Source organism: Eumetopias jubatus, unplaced genomic scaffold (genome assembly GCF_037043125.1).
Source record: "Eumetopias jubatus isolate StellerSeaLion01/CBP00866 unplaced genomic scaffold, mEumJub1_p1.0 scaffold_2, whole genome shotgun sequence".
In the NCBI taxonomy this organism is placed as follows: domain Eukaryota; kingdom Metazoa; phylum Chordata; class Mammalia; order Carnivora; family Otariidae; genus Eumetopias; species Eumetopias jubatus.
In genome coordinates this window covers 36,530,233-36,552,624 of record NW_028274808.1, presented here as the reverse complement: position 1 = coordinate 36,552,624, position 22,392 = coordinate 36,530,233, and the positions used below count along the sequence as shown (strand labels likewise).

At 35.8% G+C, this 22,392-nt stretch overlaps 1 protein-coding gene across 1 annotated transcript in view; it reads right to left on the bottom strand.

Annotated features, from left to right (window-relative positions):
- ADAM2 (ADAM metallopeptidase domain 2) overlaps window positions 1-22,392 on the bottom strand; it is a 178,714-nt gene that overhangs the window by 35,792 nt on the left and 120,530 nt on the right. Inside the window, exons 15-16 of the mRNA XM_088021406.1 lie at window positions 8,231-8,336; window positions 1,167-1,350 (exon numbers count right to left, since the gene is read on the bottom strand). Of these exons, the coding sequence (XP_087877532.1) occupies window positions 1,167-1,350; window positions 8,231-8,336 (290 nt within the window). The remainder of the gene's footprint in view (window positions 1-1,166; window positions 1,351-8,230; window positions 8,337-22,392) is intronic.

Here is a 22,392-nt window from a genome sequence, read left to right as displayed (position 1 = left end):
AGGGAGAGAGAATAGAATATTAGTCATCCATAAAAGAGAATGAGATCTTGCCATTTGTGACAACATGAGTGGACCTAGAGTGTATTATGCTAAGTGAAATAAGTCAGGCAGAGAAAGACAAATATTGTATGATTTCACTGATTTAAGGAATCTGAAAAACAAAATAAATAAATAAACAAACAGCAGAAGTAGCCCCATAAATACAGAGAACAAACTGATGGTTGCCAGAGCAGGGTAGAGAGGAGATGGCCAAATGGGTGAAGAACAGTGAGAGAAACTGTTGGTGATAAATGGTAGCTACCCTTGTTGTGAGCATAGCTTAATGTATAGGTTTTCCAAATCACGGTTATACACCTGAAAGCAATGTAATGTTGTATGTCAACAATACTTCAATAAAAATTCAAGAATTATATATATATAAAATATAGTATAATAAGTATCTATAGGGCGCCTGGGTGGCTCAGTCGGTTAAGTCACTGCCATCAGCTCAGGTCATGATCCTGGAGTCCCGGGATCGAGTCCTGCATCAGGCTCCCTGATCGGCAGGGAGTCTGCTTCTCCCTCTGACCCTCCCCTCTCTCATGTTCTCTCTCTCTATCTCATTCTCTCTCTCAAATAAATAAATAAATAAATCTTTAAAAAAAATAAGTATCTATATTTGTGTATATGGGTATATAAATAAAGGTTTGTTGGAAGATTCATGAAAATGGAGAGTAGTTACATCTCAGGTATGTGCTTTTGAAAGATTTTTGCTTTAGTGTGTTTATTATTTTCATCACAAAAATGAGTGTATATTATTTTAACAGCTATTTTAAAGTAATTATAGGAAAAGATAATTTATGGCATTAGTACCATCTATGTAATATGAGATAAGTTAATAAAATACAGAGAATAAACAGTATGATTCTCAAATCCATGAATATACATAATTTCCATGAGTAAAGTATGAAATAGCCAATAAAATGTTCATAGCAAAATAATCTGTGTGTGAATGCAGATTAATTTTTTTCTTATTTTTATAGTTTTCTTTTTTCATTTTTGAAATCAAATGTGCAATTAAATTATGAGAAAAATATTAAACATGCATTTGAAAATAGAGTAAATAGACTAAAAATATTAGGGATAAAATAAAATAAATATTAGGAATTTAACAAAAGGCCACATACCTTATTAACCCCACAAACAGTTCCTTCTTTTACCCACATCATTTTGCCATTTCTAAAACCTTGTGGAAAATCCAAAGCAACGCAGATGTGTCCACTTATATTTGCATAAATAGCAGTAGCATTTGGAATTTCAATTATTTTTTCATTTTTATATTGACATATTAATTTTCCACACATCAGATCCCTATAATTTATGAATAAATGAAATCATTAGACTTCAATAAAAAGAAATATAAGAATATCATTTATAAGGCAAAAAGATTTAGATAAAGCATTTAAGGCTTGCAAAAAGATGCATGCAATTTACTGTAAAATAACAAAAAGTATAAAGGCCTTGCCTGCATTGTTAAAAATAACTGAATACTTTAATAATTTTAACTACTTCCCAGTTAGCCTGATCACTTTTTGGTAATAATTCCTTCACTTTTTTTGATTTTTAAAGAGAAGCAATTCCAAGTTTATTCCATTTTTAAAAATTGGTAAAGTTCATCTAATTACCAATCTCATTGGATTTTCTTTTCAACTGTTCAAACATAATACCTACTCTCAGGATTATGGGTTCCAAATAGACAAGACATTGAGACCCACATTCAAAAAACATTCTACACAATAAGTATTAAAATAGAACCATGAAAGATACATCATAAGGATAGTGCTGTAAAATACAGAAAAAGTTATAAAAGCAATGAGAATTAAAAAAAGCATTAAAAACAAGAGGAATAATAAAATTTAAGATTGACTTTCTAAGAAAAACAATGACCAGAAGATTAATGAATGACAAACTCAAAAAAGAAACAAATTGTCTTCCCACTCTGTATGCAGAGAAACTATCTTTCAACTTGAAACATGGCATTTTCAGACAATATTTAAGAAAATTTGTCACCAGCAGTCCTGAACTAAAGAAAATATAAACCGAGTTCTTCACACTGAAAGGAACTTATCCTAGATGGAAGCTTGCCGAAGTACAAAATGTATATAACTTTATCAGATTGAGGAAGTCCCTTTTTATTCCTAGTTAGGTGACAGTATTTATCATCATGGATCAGTGCTAGATTTTGTGATAAGTTAGACAGAACCAAGAACATTGTGCTGACAAATCTATATGAGAGAGAGAAGATATATTTAAATCATCTACCCCCAAAACAAATATAAAACTGGGCAAATTTGTCAAAACCACCATTTCAGGGCTATAAAAACTGATCAAAACAAACAAAAAAGCGAGAATCATTTATGAAAAGTTGCCATAAAATCAAGTAAGAATAGTGGGAGGTGTGGTCTTTTTTGCTGAGTCTGCTCCTATGCCCTGTCCCAGATCAGTTGATACTGTTATTTTACCAGGACAGGGCTGGCCATGAAAACCTTTAAATTAAATGTCAGAGGAGTGGTTCTAGATTTGGTGAAGAGGACAAAAAATCTCACCCATCATCACTTCGAATAAAAGTAGCAAATAAGGTAGGAAAAGACTGTAAAGCCAGAAGTACTGTGAGTCCAAGGTTGAGATCCCAGTTGGAGTTAGTGATAGATCAGACAGAAATTAAAGGCGTGATCCTGGAAATAATGGCTCCATAAAGGGTAGTGATAAACTCTCCTTATATCACATCCCTAGCTGACAGAGAGGCTACATGCACATGCTAGAGGGACCTGAGAAGGACTGATGAGAAGTAACACCAGTGAAAACTTTAAATTTGCTAGAATCTAAATGTGCTCCCCAATTACAAAGAAAAGCCCAAAGCCACATGGCTCTAGTGATAAATTCTATGAAATGAATAAAGAAAAAATAATTCTACACAAATATTTACAGAAAGTGAGAAATCAATCAATGTAAAACACCACATTAGTAAAAGAAAGGAAAAGAACCATATGATCATTTCAATAGATGCAGGAAAAAAATACTCAAACTACAACATCCATTCATGATAAAAACCCTCAAAGAAGTAGGATTAGAGGGAACCTCAACATAATCAAGGCCATTTATGAAAAACCACAGCTAATATCATTCTCAATGGGGGAAAAACTTAGAGCTTTTCTTCACCACAGTCAGGAACAAGACAGGGATGCCCACTCTCAACACTGTTATTTAACATAGTACTGGAAGTCTAGCCACAGCAATAAGACAAAAAAAAGAAAAAGAAAGAGAAGGAGGAGGAAAGAGAAGAAAAGAAAAGAGAAGAGAAGAAAAATAAAGGAAGAAAGAGAGAAAGAAGAAGACAAACAAAGAAAAGGCATCTAAATCAGCAAGGAAGAAATAAAACTTTTACTATTTGCAGATGACATGATACTGTATAGAAAAGACTTGAGACTCCAAAAAACTGATAGTACTAATACCCAAATTAGGTAAAATCACAGGATACAAAATCAATATACAGAAATCTGTCACATTTCTATACAAAAATAATGAAGCAGCAGAAAGAGAAAATAAAGATTCAATCCCATTTACAATTGCACTTGAAATAATTAGATACATAAAAATAAACCTAACCAAAAAGGTAAAAGACCTGTACTCTGCAAGCTAGAACACTGATGAAAGAAATTGAAGATGACACAAAGAAATGGAAAACCATTCCATGCTCATGGGTTGGAAGAACAAATATTGTTAAAATGTATATATTACCCAAAGCAATCTACACATTCAAATCAATCCCTTTCAAAATACCACCAGCATTTTTCACAGAACTAGAACAAACAATTCTAAAATTTGTATGGAATCACAAAAGACCCCGAATAGCCTAAGCAAACTTAAAAGAGAAAAGCAAAAGCTGGAGGCATCACAATTCTGGACTTAAAGTTATATTACAAAGCTGTAGTAATCCAAACAGTATGGTACTGGCACAAAAATACATACATAAATCAACAGAACAGAATAGAAAACCCAGAAATGAACCCACAATTAAATGGTCAATTAATCTTCAACAAAGCAGGAAGGAATGTCCAATGCGAAAAAGACAGTCTCTTTAAGGAATGGTGTTAGGAAAACTGGACAGCAACATGCAGAAAAATGAAACTGGACCACTCTCTTACATAATACACAAAAACAAATTCAAAATGGATGAAAAATCTAAATGTGAGACAGGAATATCAAAATCCTAGAGAAGAAAATAGGCAGTAACCTCTTTGACACTGGGCAAGCAACTTCTAACTGCATATGTCTGCTGAGGCAAGGGGAACAAAAGCAAAAAAAAAAATTATGGGGACTTCAGCAAAATAAAAAGCTTCTGCACAGCAAAGGAAACCATCAACAAAACTTAAAGGCAACCTTCATAATGGAGAAGATGTTTGCAAATGACATATCCAATAAAGGGTTAGTATCCAAAACACATAAAGGACTGATACAATTCAACACTCAAAAAACAAATAATCCGGTTAAAAAATAGGCAGAAGACGTGAATAGACACTTTTCCAAAGAATACATACAGATGGCTAGCATATGTGTATATATAAATATATATATATTTTTGTTTTTGTTCCCCTTGCCTATATATATATAAAGGAATATTACTCAGCCATAAAAAAGAATGAAATCTTGCCATCTGCAATGATGTAGATCAAGCTAGAGTATTAGGCTAAGTGAAATAAGTCAATCAGTGAAAAACAATTACTGTATGATTTCATTCATATATGCAAATTAAGAAACAAAGCAAATGAGCATAGCGGAAAAAAATAGAGAGAGAAAAACCAAGAACTTAACTATAGAGAACAAACGATGGTTACCAGAGGGGAGGTGGGTAGAAGGAGATGGGTTCAATAGGTGATGGGGATTAAGGAGTGCACTTGTTGTGATGAGCACCAGTTGTTGTATAAAGTGTTGAATCACTAAATTGTATACCTAAAACTAATATACTGTATATTAAGTAGAGTTTAAATAAAAACTTAAAAAATTAAGATTTCAAGAGCTAAAGTGAGATTAACAAAAGTCAATGAATTATATACTGTAGAGTTATCACTATTTACATTATTTAAGGTATATGCAGTATTTTAACAAAATGGGTATCTTGAAAATTATGTCTGATGGATAATGTGAGCATCTATTGATAGTATATGTTATGTCATAAAATTTTTATTTAGCTTAATCCAATTCAAAAGAAAGATCCACTTCCTAAAATCCTGTTGAAAACCACTTAATGCAAACCCAAATCCTATAAAAGGTTTCTAAAACTCTGGAACCAAGATGTTGTACAGTTTCCCATAGAGTATAATTCCACTGATCGGTACATGTAATAAACCCAACTTGTTCAACTACAAGTGTGTTCCTGTGATTTTTGGCTGGAAGGCATTGACACAGAACCTGATCTAAAATCATTTCTACAAAGAGTGGGTTGAAGTGGATTCCAGTAAGGGTAGAATTCTAATCTGAAACACACACACACACAGAGAAGGCAATGGAATATAACCAGAAAGGGAAGAATTATACGACAATAGAGCCTTAAGAATGGGAACTAAATCATGAGGTATTGTGGACTGAGAATTTTTTAATTCAATATGGAACATTCAATAGCTTAGCTTGAATAATCAGAGTGCAGAACTAAAAATGGGCCTCATGTCGATTCGGTGACTGGAAATTAAAAGTTACTCAGCATTAAAGTGTGCATAAAATTCATCCTAAATCCTGGCTGACTACTGAACTGAGCATGTGCAGTGAAGACTCCAGGGAGTTCATAAGAAGCATCTTAAGAGGCATAAAGAAATAAACAGTATTTCAGCTGCTGCTCACAGAGAGGTATTGTTTATAGTATGAGTCCAACTATGTTAAATCCCTTCCATAACAAAACTCTATAGCTTTCAGAAAGCATAAATGAATGCAAAGTTTCCATTACGTATTATTCATTGTCTCCAACATAAAGTCAAAATAATTGCTAAACATATCATAAAAATAAAGTGTGACATAGTCAAGGAGCAAATAAATCAGTAGATACCAATGTCAAAATGACCTAAATATTGCAATTAGCAGAGAAGCACTGTATAGCAGCTAATATAAAAATTATCAATGATTTAAAGGAAAATACAGTCATGATAACTAGAAGTTTTTCTTTAGTCAGTATATGGAATTTGTGAACACAATTTTAGCAATTTTGAAACAACTTATATGTATTTTGAGCTGGAACATATGAAAAGGCAACTTATAAATGCACTGAAATGCACTTTGTGGTGTTTAATCAAAATAAAATTATCACTTTATGTTCATGTTTTAAATACAGAGGTATACATGAACATATAATTGTGTGATACATGTATGTGCATATAGTACATGTATGTTCTTAGTCTATTGACTAAGAGGGCTTAGAGGTAATTAATGACAGTGGAAATAAGCACACCTGGTGCCCAGATATTTATTTTTTAAATATTCTCTACTAAAAGGTATATGGGCTACTTGAATAAATAGCTGAATCCAGAGTAGGGGTAGGAAAAGTATAACAGGAGCCTAGAACATTTTGTGCTAGAAAAATTTGGAAGTTCTTACAGAGTCATATATACTTTTCAAAAAAACACTGTGGCCAAATAAGAGACTCTCAGTAGCCAAAACTGAGACAATTTGAAAAAGAATCAGAATAAATAATAACAGTAATGTATTCTATACCATTGAATAAAACAACAATTGCTGAGTCTGAACTGATATAAATAAACATGTAAACAAACAAATATAATGAAGGGACTACTTCCTACAGTACATTTCTAGCTTACAGGCAGAGTCAATAATGGAGTTAGAAATCATCAATGGATTTTAAAACCTAGTGGGTCAAAGTTTGAAGAGGAACAGAGTGTGTCCATGGTCTCAATATAATTTAACCTAAAATATCCAAGATTGAGAAAAAATGCCATGTACCCTTTAAAATTTCACTAAGGTATACATCACTTCAGTGGGTAATCATGCCAAAATGCTTAATATGAATCTAATTATGAAAAATATCCATCAAAACCAAATTGAGGGAAATTTTTAAAACAATTACTCCATAGCATTAAAAAAAAGACCTATGAAGAAAAAAATTAAAACAAAGAAAATTTTCTAGATTAAAGCTTAAAAATACATTATGACTAAATGCAATTATATGACTGGGTTTGTTCCTGAAAAAGGCAAAATAACTCTAAATACTTCACTGAGACAATTAAAGTAAGTTTTAATACTAACCATGTTTCATAGCTACAATATAGTTATGTAAGAAAATATCTGTATTCTCAGGAAAGACACATGATTTATTTAGGGGTAAAGAAGGATAGTTTTCAATATTCTTTCAAATGGTTTGGGAAAATCATTTTGAAGACAGGACAGGAAAGTTGGGAAAAAACAGAAGGATAAAGCAAATGGGCAAAATGTAAACAATTGGTAAACCTGGGTAAAGGTATATGGGGAATCTGTACTATTCATGCAAACTACAAGTGTTTTACAGAATGTTTACTTTTACTATCGAACCAATTTTGAAATCATATCAAAATAAAATACTATAATAACATTCTAATAACTAGTAACATTCTAGTTCTAATATTTATATTAATTATAATATTTAATAATTAACTTTCATATAGTGCATACTATGTGTCAGTCCCACTCTAAATACTCTCAATAGAGTATCTAAATTCCACATTGGCATCACCCAATGGTGTTAGTGGAATTAATATTCATATTTTACATATTAGAAAATGAAGCACATATCACACAAGTAGGTAAGCAGTGGGATCAGGATTTGAAACAAAGATGTATGGCTATAGAGCATATGTTCTTAAACACTGTGCTTTACTTACTGGATAGTAAAAATTCATGAATTGTCATTTCATCACTATAAGAATGCTCATCCTTTGTAAAATTAAAATGACAGTATGCAAAATAAGAATGATCAGTCTGCCTAACTGTTTTTAATGTACTTATATAAATTAAACACTCTGTGGGAAGGTACAAGGGATAAGTGAATATCTGAGAAAGAGCAGTAAAAATATTCTATTAAAGACATTTGTAATTTATAGTCTTACTTCATAATCAAGTAATATTCTAATTACTCATAAGCTTAATTATCTGGTGGTATTTTCTAATTTAAAGCAACAAATAGAGTTTCTCACATAGATTTATTAAAGCATACTTAGTTTTACACTGTATGTATCCTGAAGGACCTGAGCCACAGTTCCCAGATTGATCAGTCTTAGAATTAAGGTGAGAATAACACTCTTCAGGACCAAATTCTGCACCTGAAAAAAAATGTGTGGTTAGTCATATTGAGCTTATATTAATTTAAAATAATTTATGAATATATTTGAAATTCTGAAATGGTCTAAAATATATTGTAGAAAATATGATCATAACATAAATTGAAAACAAAACTAGATTTAAGATCACAAAATCATTTCAATGAAATATTTAAAAATTGACAGCATTGCTGTCTACTATCCAAAGAGATACCTTAAATTTAACCATGGTGTGCAGTTCATTTTGTTGATTTTTAGTAAGTCTAGATATGTATAAGTGTATAAGAAACTAAAATTTAACTTATTGGTCAAGAACCTATTTTGCATAAATGTCTTTTTATTTCAAGTGAAATGAAGTCAAGTCAAACTATGAAACTAATATCTTATTTTTTCACCATATTTTCCTCAAACCAAAAACTCCTGGGGAGTCATAATTTTTACATTCACTATCCAATCCATACACACGATGTGTTCAATTCTCATAAGAGCTAACCTACTTAAAGAGCAGTTTATTTATTATAACCTCCATTAGTTCTACTATAGTTGAAAGATTAATGCAAAAACCTTTGATAGGAAGATTTAACCACTGCTTTGCGGTGCTGAAGAAAAATGTCACACCTAAGAGGATCCACAATGGACATATCAGGATCTCAGCTGAAACTCCTATAGGCTCTGGTGACCTGAAAATAAGCAGTTTATTTTATCCCAGACGTCATTTGCAAACCTGGTTATGGGTGAGAAGTCAAAATTGTATGCTGAGCTAGTGAAGCAGGACTTTGATGGTGGACATAAAATTAGGCCAAAGTTGAAAGATCTTTATAACTATAGTAATAAAATTAAATGTCCAAGGGTCCTCAACATATAGCTTATTCTACCCTCAAAGCTTTTTATTGCTTCTAAACATGTGAAGAGTAGGAGATTAAACCATAAGAGATTCTTAACGATAGGAAACAAACTGAAGGTTCCTGGAGGGGAAGTCTGTGGGGGAATGGGGTAACTGGGTGATGGGCATTAAGGAGGGCACTTGATGTAATGAGCACTGGGTGTTATATACAACTGTTGAATCACTAAACTCTACCTCTGAAACTAGTAATACACTATATGTGAAATGATTTTAAATAAAAAAATTTTAAATGACAAAATAAAATAAGATATAAGGAGATGACTTCCATAAAGCAGTGTGGATTTTTCTGCAGTTTCGGTGTTGTGGTTACATATCTGTCAAGGGAAGGAGTCTCAGTAAAGTAACAACTCTCAGTGGAAAACCCTGAAGAGTTATGCCATAGAAACAAAAGCAAAGAAACACATCGACAACAATACAATAATAGTGGGGGATTTAACAACTCCCCTGACTGAAATGGACAGATCATCTAAGCAAAAGATCAACAAGGAAATAAAGACTTTAAATGACACACTGGACCAAATGGACTTCATAGATATATTCAAGACATTCCATCCCAAAGCAACAGAATACACTTTCTTCTTGAGAACCCATGAAACATTCTCCAGAATAGATCACACCCTAGGTCACAAATCAGGTCTCAACCAGTCCCAAGTGATTGGGATTATTCCTTGCATATTTTCAGACCACAATGCTTTGAAACTAGAACTCAATCACAAGAGGAAAGTCGGAAAGAGCTCAAATACATGGAGGTTAAAGAGCATCCTACTAAAGAATGAATGGGTCAACCAGGAAATTAAAAAAGAATTAAAAAAATTCCTGGAAACAAATGAAAATGAAAACACAACTGTTCAAAATCTTTGGAATGCAGCAAAGGCAGTCCTAAGAAGAATGTATACAGCAATACAAGCCTTTCTCAAGAAACAAGAAAGGTCTCAAATACACAACCTAACCCTACACCTAAAGGAGCTGGAGAAAAAACAGCAAATTAAAGCCTAAACCCAGCAGGAGAAGAGAAATAATAAAGATCAGAGCAGAAATGGATGAAATAGAAACCAAAAGAACAGTAGAACAGATCAACGAAACTAGGAGCTGTTTCTTTGAAAGAAAACAAGATTGATAAAACCCTGGCCAGACTTATCAAAAAGAAAAGAGAAATAACCCAAATCAACAAAATCATGAATGAAAGAGGAGAGATCACAACCAACACCAAAGAAATACAAACAATTATAAGAACATATTATGAGCAACTATATGCCAGCAAATTAGACAACCTGGAAGAAATGGATACATTCCTAGAGATGTATCAAATACCAAAACTGAACCAGGAAGAAATAGAAAACCTGAACAGACCTACAACCACTAAGGAAATTGAAGCAGAGTCATCAAAAATCTCCCAAAAAACAAAAGCCCAGGGCCAGATGGTTTCCCAGGGGAATTCTACCAAACATTTAAAGAAGAATTAATACTTATTCTTCTGAACCTGTTCCAAAAGACAGAAATGGAAGGAAAACTTCCAAACTCGTTTTATGAGGCCACCATTACCTTGATCCCAAAACCAGACAAAGACCCCAGCAAAAAGGAGAACTACAGACCAATATCCCTGATGAACATGGATGCAAAAATTCTCACCAAAATACTAGCCAATAGAATCCAACAGTACATTAAAAGGATTATTCACCACGACCAAGTGTGATTTATCCCTGGGCTGCAAGTTTGGTTCAACATCCACAAATCAATCAACGTGAACAATACATTAATCAAAGAAAGAAAAGAACCATATGATCCTCTCAATAGATGCAGAAAAAGCATTTGACAAAGTACAGCATGTTTTCTTGATCAAAACTCTTCAGAGTATAGGGATAGAGGGTACATAATTCAATATCATAAAAGCCATCTATGAAAAACCCACAGCGAATATCATTCTCAATGGGGAAAATCTGAGAGCTTTCCCCCTAAGGCCAGGAACAGGGCAGGGATGCCCACTATCACCACTGCTATTCACCATAGTGTTAGAAGTCCTAGACACAGCAATCAGACAACAAAAAGAAATAAAAAGCATCCAAGTATGTAAAGAAGAAGTCAAACTCTCACTCTTTGCAGATGATATGATACTTTATGTGGAAAACCCAGAAGACTCGACCCCAAAACTGCTAGAATGCGCACAGGAATTCAGTAAAGTGGCAGGATAGAAAATCAATGCACAGAAATCAGTAGCATTCTTTACACCACCAACAAGACAAGAGAAAAAGAAATTAAGGAGTCGATCCCATTTACAACTGCACCCAAATCCATAAGGTACCTAGGAATAAATCTAACCAAAGAGGCAAAGGATCTGTACTCAGAATATTATAAAATACTCATGAAAGAAATTGAGGAAGACACAAAGAAATGGAAAAACGTTCCATGCTCATGGATTGGAAGGACAAATATTGTGAAGATGTCAATGCTACCTAGAGCAATCTACACATTCAATGCAATCCCCATCAAGATACCATCCACTTTTTTCAGAGAAATGGAGCAAATAATCTTAACATTTGTATGGAGCCAGAAAAGACCCCAAATAGCCAGAGGAATGTTGAAAAAGGAAAGCAAAGCTGGCGGCATCAGAATTCCAGACTTCCAGCTCTATTACAAAGCTGTCATCATCAAGACAGTATGGTACTGGCACAAAAACAGACACACAGATCAATGGAACAGAATAGAGAGCCCGGAAATGGACCCTCAACTCTATGGTGAACTAATCTTCCACAAAGCAGGAAAGAATGACCATTTCCTTACACCACACATAAAAATAGACTCAAAATGGTTGAAAGACCTAAAAGTGAGACAGGACTCCATCAACATCCTAAAGGAGAACACAGGCAGCACCCTCTCCGAACTCACCCACAGCAACTTCTTCCTAGAAACATCACCAAAGGCAAGGGAAGCAAGAGCAAAAATGAACTATTGGGACTTCATCAAGATAAAAAGCTTTCGCACAGCAAAAGAAACAGTCCACAAAACCAAAAGACAACTGATAGAATGGGAGAAGATATTTGCAAATGACATATCAGATAAAGGGCTAGTATCCAAAATCTATAAAGAACTTATCAAACTCAACACCCAAAGAACAAATGATTCAATCAAGAAATGGGCAGAAGACATGAACAGACATTTTTCCAAATGGCCAACAGACACATGAAAAAGTGCTCAACATCGCTCGGCATCAGGGAAATCCAAATCAAAACCTCAATGAGATATCACCTCATACCAGTGAGAATGGCTAAAATTAACAAGTCAGGAAACGACAGATGTTGGCAGGGATTCAGAGAAAGGGGAACCCTCCTACACTGTTGGTGGGAATGCAAGCTAGTGCAGCCCCTTTGAAAACAGTATGGAGGTTCCTCAAAAAGTTAAAAATAGAACTAGCATACGATCCTGCAATTGCATTACTGGAGTATTTACCCCCACGATACAAATGTAGGGATCCGAAGGGGTACATGCACCCTGATGTTTATAGCAGCAATGTCCACAATAGGCAAACTGTAAATGAGCCAAGATGTCCATCAACAGATGAATGGATAAAGAAAGAGGTGGTATATATATATATAATGGAATATTATGCAGCCATCGAAAGGAATGAGATCTTGCCATTTGCAACGACATGGATGGAACTGGAGGGTGTTATGCTGAGCAAAATAAGTCAATCAGAGAAAGTCATGTATCATGTGACCTCACTGATAGGAGGAATTCTTAATTTCAGGAAAAAACTGAGGGTTGCTGGATTGGAGGGGGGTGGGAGGGATGGGGTGGCTGGGTGATAGACACTGGGAAGGATACGTGCTATGGAGAGCACTGTGGATTGTGCAAGACTGTTGAATCACAGATCTGTACCTCTGAAACTAATAATACAATATATGTTAAAATAAAAAAAAAAAAAAAGAGGATGGGCGCCTGGGTGGCTCAGTTGTTAAGCAACTGCCTTGGCTCAGGTTAGGATCCTGGAGTCCAGGGATCGAGTCCCACATCAGGCTCGCTGCTCATCAGGGAGTCTGCTTTTCCCTCTGACCCTCTTCCCTCTTGTGCTCTCTGTCTCTCATTTTCTCTTTCTCAAATAAATAAATAAAATCTTAAAAAAAAAAGAGGATGAAGAAGATGGCAAGAGGGGAAGAATGAAGGGGGGGAATTGGAGAGGGAGACGAACCATGAGAGACGATGGACTCTGACAAACAAACTGAGGGTTCTAGAGGGGAGGGGGCTGGGAGGATGGGTTAGCCTGGTGATGGTTATTAAAGAGAGCACGTATTGCATGGAGCCCTGGGTTTTATACACAATGAATCATGGAACACTACATTAAAAACTAATGATGTAATGTATCGTGATTAACATAACAATTAAAAATTAAATTAAAAAAAGAAGACAAGTGGGGAATCATCCAAGGGAGAAAGGCCCCTGGTAGCTTCAAGGGAGGAGGTAATTATTTGGTGATGGAAATATGAAGGAGTTCATTTCTGAAGGTTTCAAGTTTTATTTTTTTCTACAATAAAATATGATGCAAGACTTCAAAAAAAATATGAGAATGAAAAAACACGCTCCTAAATAACCAAAGAACCAAAGATAAAAATCTCATGGGAAATTAGAAAATACTTTAAAATGAAAAAGAATAAAAACATGACATAGAAAAATTTATGAGAAACATTGAAAGCAGTATTTAGAAACTGATATCAGTAAATGTTTAAAATAGGAAATATTTCAAAATAACAACCTAGATTTCCATCTTAAGATACCAAAAAAATAATTCTAAACATAAAACAAACAGAAGAAAAGAAATAATAGGGATTATAGCAAAAAAACAATAAAATAAAAAATAGACAAGTGACAGAGAAAATTAACGAAACCAAAATCTTGTTCTTTGAAAAGATCAACAAAGCTGACAAATTTGAATTATTAATCAGGAAATTTCCCTCAATGAAAAGGCTGAGTGCTGATGACTTCATTGGTAAATTCTGCAAAATTTTCAGAAAATACAATATGTTACAGAGTTCCCAAAAATATGAGTAAGGACTGCTTTTGCATCATTCAGTGCGACTTATTAAACAACAACTCAGCCATTTTAAAAAAGAAAAAAGATTAGAACAATATCTCTCACAAATATAGACATAAAAATTTCAAAAAATCTACAGAATTTAAGAAACAAAACAAATGAACATGGGGGGTGGGGGAAGAAAATAAAACAAAGAAGAAGACTCTTAACTATAGAAAACAAACTGATGACTACCAGATGGGAGGTGAGTAGGTGGATGGGGTAAATAAGTGATGGGGATTAAGGAGCACACTTGCTGTGATGAGCACTGGTTGTTGCATGGACATGTTGAGTCACCATATTGTACACCTGAAACTAATATATTACACTGTGTTAACTAACTGAAATTTAAATAAAAACTTTTTTAAAAAATCTACAGATTAAGATCCTTTATGGATAGTGATTTTAAAAATCTCAACAAAATGCTAGTAAACTGCATTCTAAAGCATATTAGAAGTATTATACTTCAGGGTCCTGGGTGGCTCAGTTGGTTAAATGTCTGCCTTCGGCTCTGGTCTTGATACCAGGGTCCTGGGATCAAGCCCCATGTCAGGGAGCCTGCTTTTCCCTCTCCCTCTGCCAACTGCCCCCTGCTTGTGGTCTCTCCCTCCCTCTCAAATAAATAAATAAAACCTTTTTAAACAAATTTTTAAAAATAAAAAATAAAGCATTATATTTCATTTATCAAGTGAGATTTATTCCTGCAATACAAGGATGATTCAATATACAAAAAAAAATCAATGTTATACACCAAAATAGAAGAATGAAGGGTGGAAAACACATGATCATGTCAAATGATGCAGAAAAAATCATATGAAAATTTCAATACATTTTAATGATAAAAACACTGAACTAACTAGAAGGAAAGCCCTTCAATATAACAAAGACCATCTATAAAAAACACAATTAATGTAATACTCAATGGTGAAAAATTGAAACCTTTTCCTCTAATGACAAGGAGCAATACAAGGATGTAAGATTTTGTCACTTATTTAATGTAGTAGAAGTCCTAGTCTAGAGCAAGAGACAAGTAAAAAAAATAATAGGCACCTAAATTGGAACAGAAAAAGTAAAATTATCTCTGTTCACAGTTGCCATGATTTCATATATATAGAAAACCCTAAGGATTTTACACACATACACATACACATACACACACATACAACTAATAAATTCAGCAAAGTTTCAGGATACAAAATTAACACATGAAAATCAATTGTATTTTTATACATTAGCAATGGAAAGTTCCAAAAAGAAATTAAGTAAACAGTTTTATTTACCAATGTATCAAAATGAAAAAATACTTATAAGTAAAATTAACCAGAGTAATAAAATTTGTAAAATGAAACCCACAAAATGTTGCCAAAGAAAATTAAAGAAAACACACCAAAAAATGGAAAGTTATCCCATGTTTATGGCTTGGAAGACAAACTATTAAGATGGCAATATCACCCAAAGTGATCGACAGCTCCAAAGCAAACCTTATCAAAATACCAACATGTCTCTACAGCAATAGAAAAATCCATCCTAAAATCTGTATGGAATCTCAAGGGCCTCAAATAGAAAAGCTAACCTTGAAAATGGAGAACAAACTTGAAGATCTCATACTTCCTGATTTCAAAACTTACCACAATAGCTACAGTATTCAAAACAATGTAAATTGGCATGCTAGCATAAAGACAGATACATACACCAATAGAATAAAATAGAGACCCCAGAAGTAAATCCTTCCATCTATGTCTAATAATTTTTGATAAGGGTACCCATAACATTCAGTTGGAAAGGACAGACTTTTCAACAATTGGTGTTAAGAAAACTGGATATACACATGCAAAAGAATGAAGTTAAACCCTTACTTACATGATACCCTAAAATTAACACAAAATGGATTAGATGCATAAATGTAACAGCTACAATTATAAAACTCTTTTTAGAAAATGATGGCGATTAAGGAGCGCACTTATTTAGATGAGCACTGGGTGTTGCATGTAAATGTTGAATCACTAAATTGTACACCTGAAACTAATATTACTCTGTATGTTAACTAACTGGAATGTAAATAAAAACTTTAAAATCTTTTTTATTTGTGTATAGTTGACACACAGTGTTACATTAGTTTCAGGTATACAGCATAGTGATTCAACTAATCTATGCACTATAGTAAAAACTATAAAACTCTTAGAAGAAAATATAGGGGAAAATTTTTTGACATTGTATTTGGCAATTATTTCTTGGATATGATGCCAAAAAGCACAAGCAACAAAAGAAAATATAGATCAAAATTTTAAAAACATTTGTACATGAAAATCAACAGTGAAGTTAACTTTAATGGATATGGAGTTTCAGTTTGGAAAATTGAAAAAATTTCTGGGGATGGATGATGGTGATGTTTGTAAAGTAACGTGAATACACTTAATGACACTGAATTGTACACTTAAAAATGGTAAAAATGATTTTATGTCATGTATATTTTTTCACAAAAAAAATTTCAAGTATACACCAACAATCCATCAATATAAAAAAAATAATAATAATACGCCATGACCAAGTACTATTTTTTTCCAAAAATGCAAGGCTGGAAATTAATGTTTAATGGTACTCTATCAATAAACTGAAAGACAAAAAATATGATCATTCCAATAAACACAGAAGAGGACAGGAAAACCTAGCATTTAACTCTTGATTAAAAAAAAAAACAAAAAGTGGGTAACAAGTGGAACTTCCTTAACCTAATAAAGAGGATTATGAAAAACCATACCTAACATCATCCTTAATAATGAAAAACCCAATGCTCAACCCTTAAGATAGTGAACAAGTCAGAATATATGCTCTGAGTACTTACACTCAGTATTGTACTGGAAGTACTAATCAGGAAAAATAGCCAAGAAGAAAAACCAAAAGGCATTTAGATTATAAATTAAGAAATTAAAATATATCCATTTCCTATGACATTTTTCTGATATATAGAAATTCTGGGAATCCACTAAAAATACTTACTAGAACTAATAAAGAATTTTAGCAAGGTTGCAGGATAAAGGTTCAATACTCAAAATCAATTGATGTCTATACACTAGTAATGAACAATGAAATTTGAAAAAAAATCCTATTTATAATAGCATCAAAAAGAATATCAAGAAATATATTTAACAAAAGAAGTATAGAGTTTGTATACTGATAATTACAAAACTATAAAACATTTAGTTAAAATTAACTAAATAAGATCCAAGCTGTACCCGCTGATGCAACGCTGCCAGGCCCTCAGCCCCAAGGACCGTCCTCCTTCAGCGAGATTGCCAACACCTTGGGAGACAACCCCGCAGACAGTAAGCCGTGAGGAAGGAGCCCAGGCACACTGTGCCTCAGGATGGCATGGGCAGAGGAGGACTTCTTCAGGGGTGCCCACAGCATGATGGGCAAGATCCCTGTCCTCCTTGGCCCTAGGGGCCCTGCCCTGGGAACACAGGCACTATTTAGGTCTGGGCCGGGCCTGGGCTTTCCTCCTCTTCCCCATCCTCAGCCCTTGGGCAGGCTGATTCAGACCCAGACTAAGTGACTAGGGCCTTGAGCTGGACAGCATTCTCTGCCACCCCTTCCCCCATCAGGGACAGTGTGGGTGCCTCAGGTAACCCCAATTTCTGGCCTGGGTCTCCTCCCATTGACCAGGTCCAGTTCTGCCACTCACCTGCCAAGTTGGCCTAGGGAGGGCCAGGCTGGAGATGAGCTGGGTCTGAGGGGAGTTCCTTAATATACTCAAGTTTCTAGATAGTTCTGGTCCCTGGGGCCCACTTTAGGGTCTGCACCAGGATTACGGAGGATGCGCCAGTGAATCCTCACCCCATGGACTTGTGCACGCTGACCCAGACCCATGCCTCCTCCCCACCCTTCTCTCCTTTTCTCATCCTAAGTGCCTGGCAGATGAAGGAGTTTTCAGGAGCTTTTGACATGATATAACCCGCCCTTTTTGTATGCACCATGGGCGGCTTTTGTATGTACTTGCAGCCTGGGGTGGGGGGCATGGGAGGGAGGGGTGGACCCTGGAGAAGGTGGGGAGGGTGGGCCACCCCTGCCTCACACCTTTATTGTTGTTGTTGTTCGTTTGTTTTGTTTTGTTTTTAACACCCGCTGCTCTCAATAAAGAAGACTTTTTTACAAAAAAAAAGATACAAATATTGGAAAGACATCTCATTTTTATGGATTGGAAACAATATAGTTGATATAACATTACACCTCAAATTGATGTACAAATTCAACACAAAATTACTATAAAATTCCACAGCTGACTTTTTGCAGAAATTGACAAGTTGATTTTGAAATTCAAGAAATGCAAGAGACCTAGGATAGCCAAAATAATCTTAAAAGAAAAAAAAAGTTGGATTGCTCACATTCCTGATTTCTAAACTACAAAGCTATCGTAATCAAGACAGTATGCTACTGACAGGAGGCGGAGCAAGATGGCGGAGGAGTAGGAGACCTAGATTTCGTCTGGTCTCAGGAATTCAGCTGAATAGGGATCAAACCATTCTGAACACCTACGAACTCAACAGGAGATCGAACAGGAGAGTAGCAACAACTCTCTGAACAGAGAAGCGACCACTTACTGGAAGGTAGGGCGTGCGGAGAAGTGAATCCGAGGCGATATTCGGGAGGATAGACGGCGGGGGAGGGGCCTCCGCCGGCCGCTTCTGGCAAGTGATAGCACCGCGGAGCACAAAATCGGACCTTTTAGAAGTTGGCTCGGCGGAGGGACGTCGCTCCAGTGGCTAAGCGGGGGGTGGAATCCTCCCGGGACAGTGTGGTCTCAGGACCCTTGGAGTCACAGAGAGACTGGGGGTGCCTGAGTGCACCAGAACTCCCAGGTATCGGAGCGGGGAAGCCGGCTGCAGATACGGAGCAGAGTCGCGGGCTCTCAGCTCGGGGTTGCCATAAACTGTGATCTGCGGCCCAGTCGGGGCACGGCTCCCCCAGCAGGGACCCAACAAGCAGCAGATCCGGGGAGACTCCCCTTCCTTCCCGGGGAGGAGCGGTGCGGGAACGCACTGCAGGGATCTGCTGGGTTTGGAGACTCCGCGCGGGGTCGGGTGCCAGAGATAGCAGCGCTCGATCACGGGCCGGGTGAGCACGGAGTGCGGCCGGAGACCGGGGACACAGAAGTGACTGCTTTTCTCTGGGGGCACACTGGGGAGCGGGGCCCCGAGTTCTCGGCTCCTCCGAGTGGAGATTGGGAGGCCACCATTTCTGCCCTGGTCCTCCAAAGCTGTACCGAGAGCGTGCAGGGAACAAAAGCTCCTGAGAGCAAACCGGAGCAGCTTCCTTAGCCCGGACCGACAAGGGCGGGGCAATTCCGCTTCCGGCAAAGACATTTGGAAACCACAGCACAGGCCCCTCCCCCAGAAGATCAGCACAAACAGCCAGCAAGCCAAGACCAAGTTGATCGATCAAGGAGAATAGGAGAACTCCAGCGCTAGGGGAATACTGCACATAGATTCATGGCTTTTTTTTTTTTTTTTTTACCATGATTCATTATTTCATCAAAGTTAATTTTTGTTGACTGTTTTTTTTATTTTTCTTTTTCCCTTTTTCAACCAACATCTTATAAATCCCTTTTAAAAAAAAAAAAACATTTTTTATTTTTCATTTTTAGAGTCATATTTTATCCCTTCATAGTAGTTACCCTTATTTTTGGCATATATATATAAGTTGTTCTCTCTTTAAAATTTTGAGGTACAGTTTCTTCTAACAGATCAAAATATACCCTAAATCACTAGTGTATGGCTTTGTTCTAGTCTCCTGCCTGATCACATTCTCTCCCTTTTTCCTTTTTTTTTTCTTAAATCTTCTTTCTTTTTTCAAACAACTTATCTTACCAAGTCCTTTTATAAAATCTTTTATAATTTTCATCTTTACAGTCATCTTCCATCCCTTCATTGTATCAACCCTTATTTTGTACATATATGTCTTTCTTCCTTTAAAATTTTAGGAGGCACCTTTTTCTAACAGACCAAAATACGCCCAAAATCTAGTGTGTGGCACTGATCTATGCACTAGCCTGATCATATTTGATCATATTCTGCCTTTTTTGTATTGTTTTGTTTTTGTTTTTATCTTTTTTTTTTCTTTTTCTCTTTCTTTTTTCTTTCTTTCCCTTTCTTTTCCCCTGGTTTCAGGTCTTTTCTGATTTGTATACAGTATATTTGCTGGGGACGTTGTAAACCTGTTAGCATTTTGTTCTCTCATTCATCTATTCTCCTCTGGACAAAATGACAAGACGAAAGAAATCACCTCAGCAAAAAGAACAAGAGGTAGTACCGTCAGCCAGGGACCTACTCAATACAGACATTAGTACAATGTCGGACCTAGAGTTCAGAATCATGACTTTAAAGATACTAGCTGGGCTTGAAAAAAGCGTGGAAGTTATTAGAGAAACCCTTTCTGGAGAAATAAAAGAACTAAAATCTAACCAAATCGAAATCAAAAAGGCTATTGATGAGGTGCAATCAAAAATGGGGGCACTAACTGCTAGGATAAATGAGGCAGAAGAGAGAATCAGCGATATAGAAGACCAAATGATGGAAAATAAAGAGGCTGAGAAAAAGAGAGAGAAACAACTACAGGATCACGAGGGCAGAATTCGAGAGATAAGTGATATGATAAGACGAAACAACATTAGAATAATTGGGATCCCAGAAGAAGAAGAGAGAGAGAGAGGGGCAGAAGGTATATTGGAGCAAATTATAGCAGAGAACTTCCCTAATGTGAGGAAGGAAACAGGCATTAAAATCCAGGAGGCACAAAGAACCCCTCTCAAAATCAATAATAATAGGTCAACACCCCGACATCTAATAGTAAAACTTACGAGTCTCAGAGACAAAGAGAAAATCCTGAAAGCAGCTCGGGAGAAGAGATATGTAACCTACAATGGTAGAAACATTAGATTGGCAACAGACCTATCCACAGAGACCTGGCAGGCCAGAAAGGACTGGCAAGATATCTTCAGAGCACTAAACGAGAAAAATATGCAGCCAAGAATACTATATCCAGCTAGGCTATCATTGAAAATAGAAGGAGAGATAAAAAGCTTCCAGAACAAACAAAAACTAAAGGAATTTGCAAACACGAAACCAGCCCTCCAAGAAATATTGAGAGGGGTCCTCTAAGCAAAGAGAGAACCTAAAAGCAGCAAAGAGCAGAAACGAACACAGACAACAGACAGTTAACAGTCACCTTACAGGTAATACAATGGCACTAAATTCATACCTTTCAATAGTTACCCTGAATGTAAATGGGCTAAATGCCCCAATCAAAAGACACAGGCTATCAGATTGGATTAAAAAACAAGACCCATCCATATGCTGTCTGCAAGAGACTCATTTTAGACCCAAAGACACCCCCAGATTGAAAGTGAGGGGGTGGAAAACCATTTACCATGCTAATGGACACCAAAAGAAAGCTGGGGTGGCAATCCTCATATCAGACAAACTAGATTTTAAAACAAAGACTGTAATAAGAGATGAGGAAGGACACTATATCCTACTTAAAGGGTCTATCCAACAAGAAGATCTAACAATTGTAAATATCTATGCCCCGAACATGGGAGCAGCCAATTATATAAGGCAATTAATAACAAAAGCAAAGAAACACATTGACAACAATACAATAATAGTGGGGGACTTTAACACCCCTCTGACTGAAATGGACAGATCATCTAAGCAAAAGATCAACAAGGAACTAAAGACTTTAAATGACACACTGGACCAAATGGACTTCACAGACATATTCAGAACATTCCATCCCAAAGCAAAGGAATACACATTCTTCTCTAGTGCCCATGGAACATTCTCCAGAATTGATCACATCCTAGGTCACAAATCAGGTCTCAATCGGTACCAAAAGATTGGGATCATTCCCTGCATATTTTCAGACCACAATGCTTTGAAACTAGAACTCAACCACAAGAGGAAAGTCGGAAAGAACTCAAATACATGGAGGCTAAAGAGCATCCTACTAAAGAATGAATGGGTCAACCAAGAAATTAAAGAAGAATTAAAAAAATTCATGGAAACCAATGAAAATGAAAACACAACTGTTCAAAATCT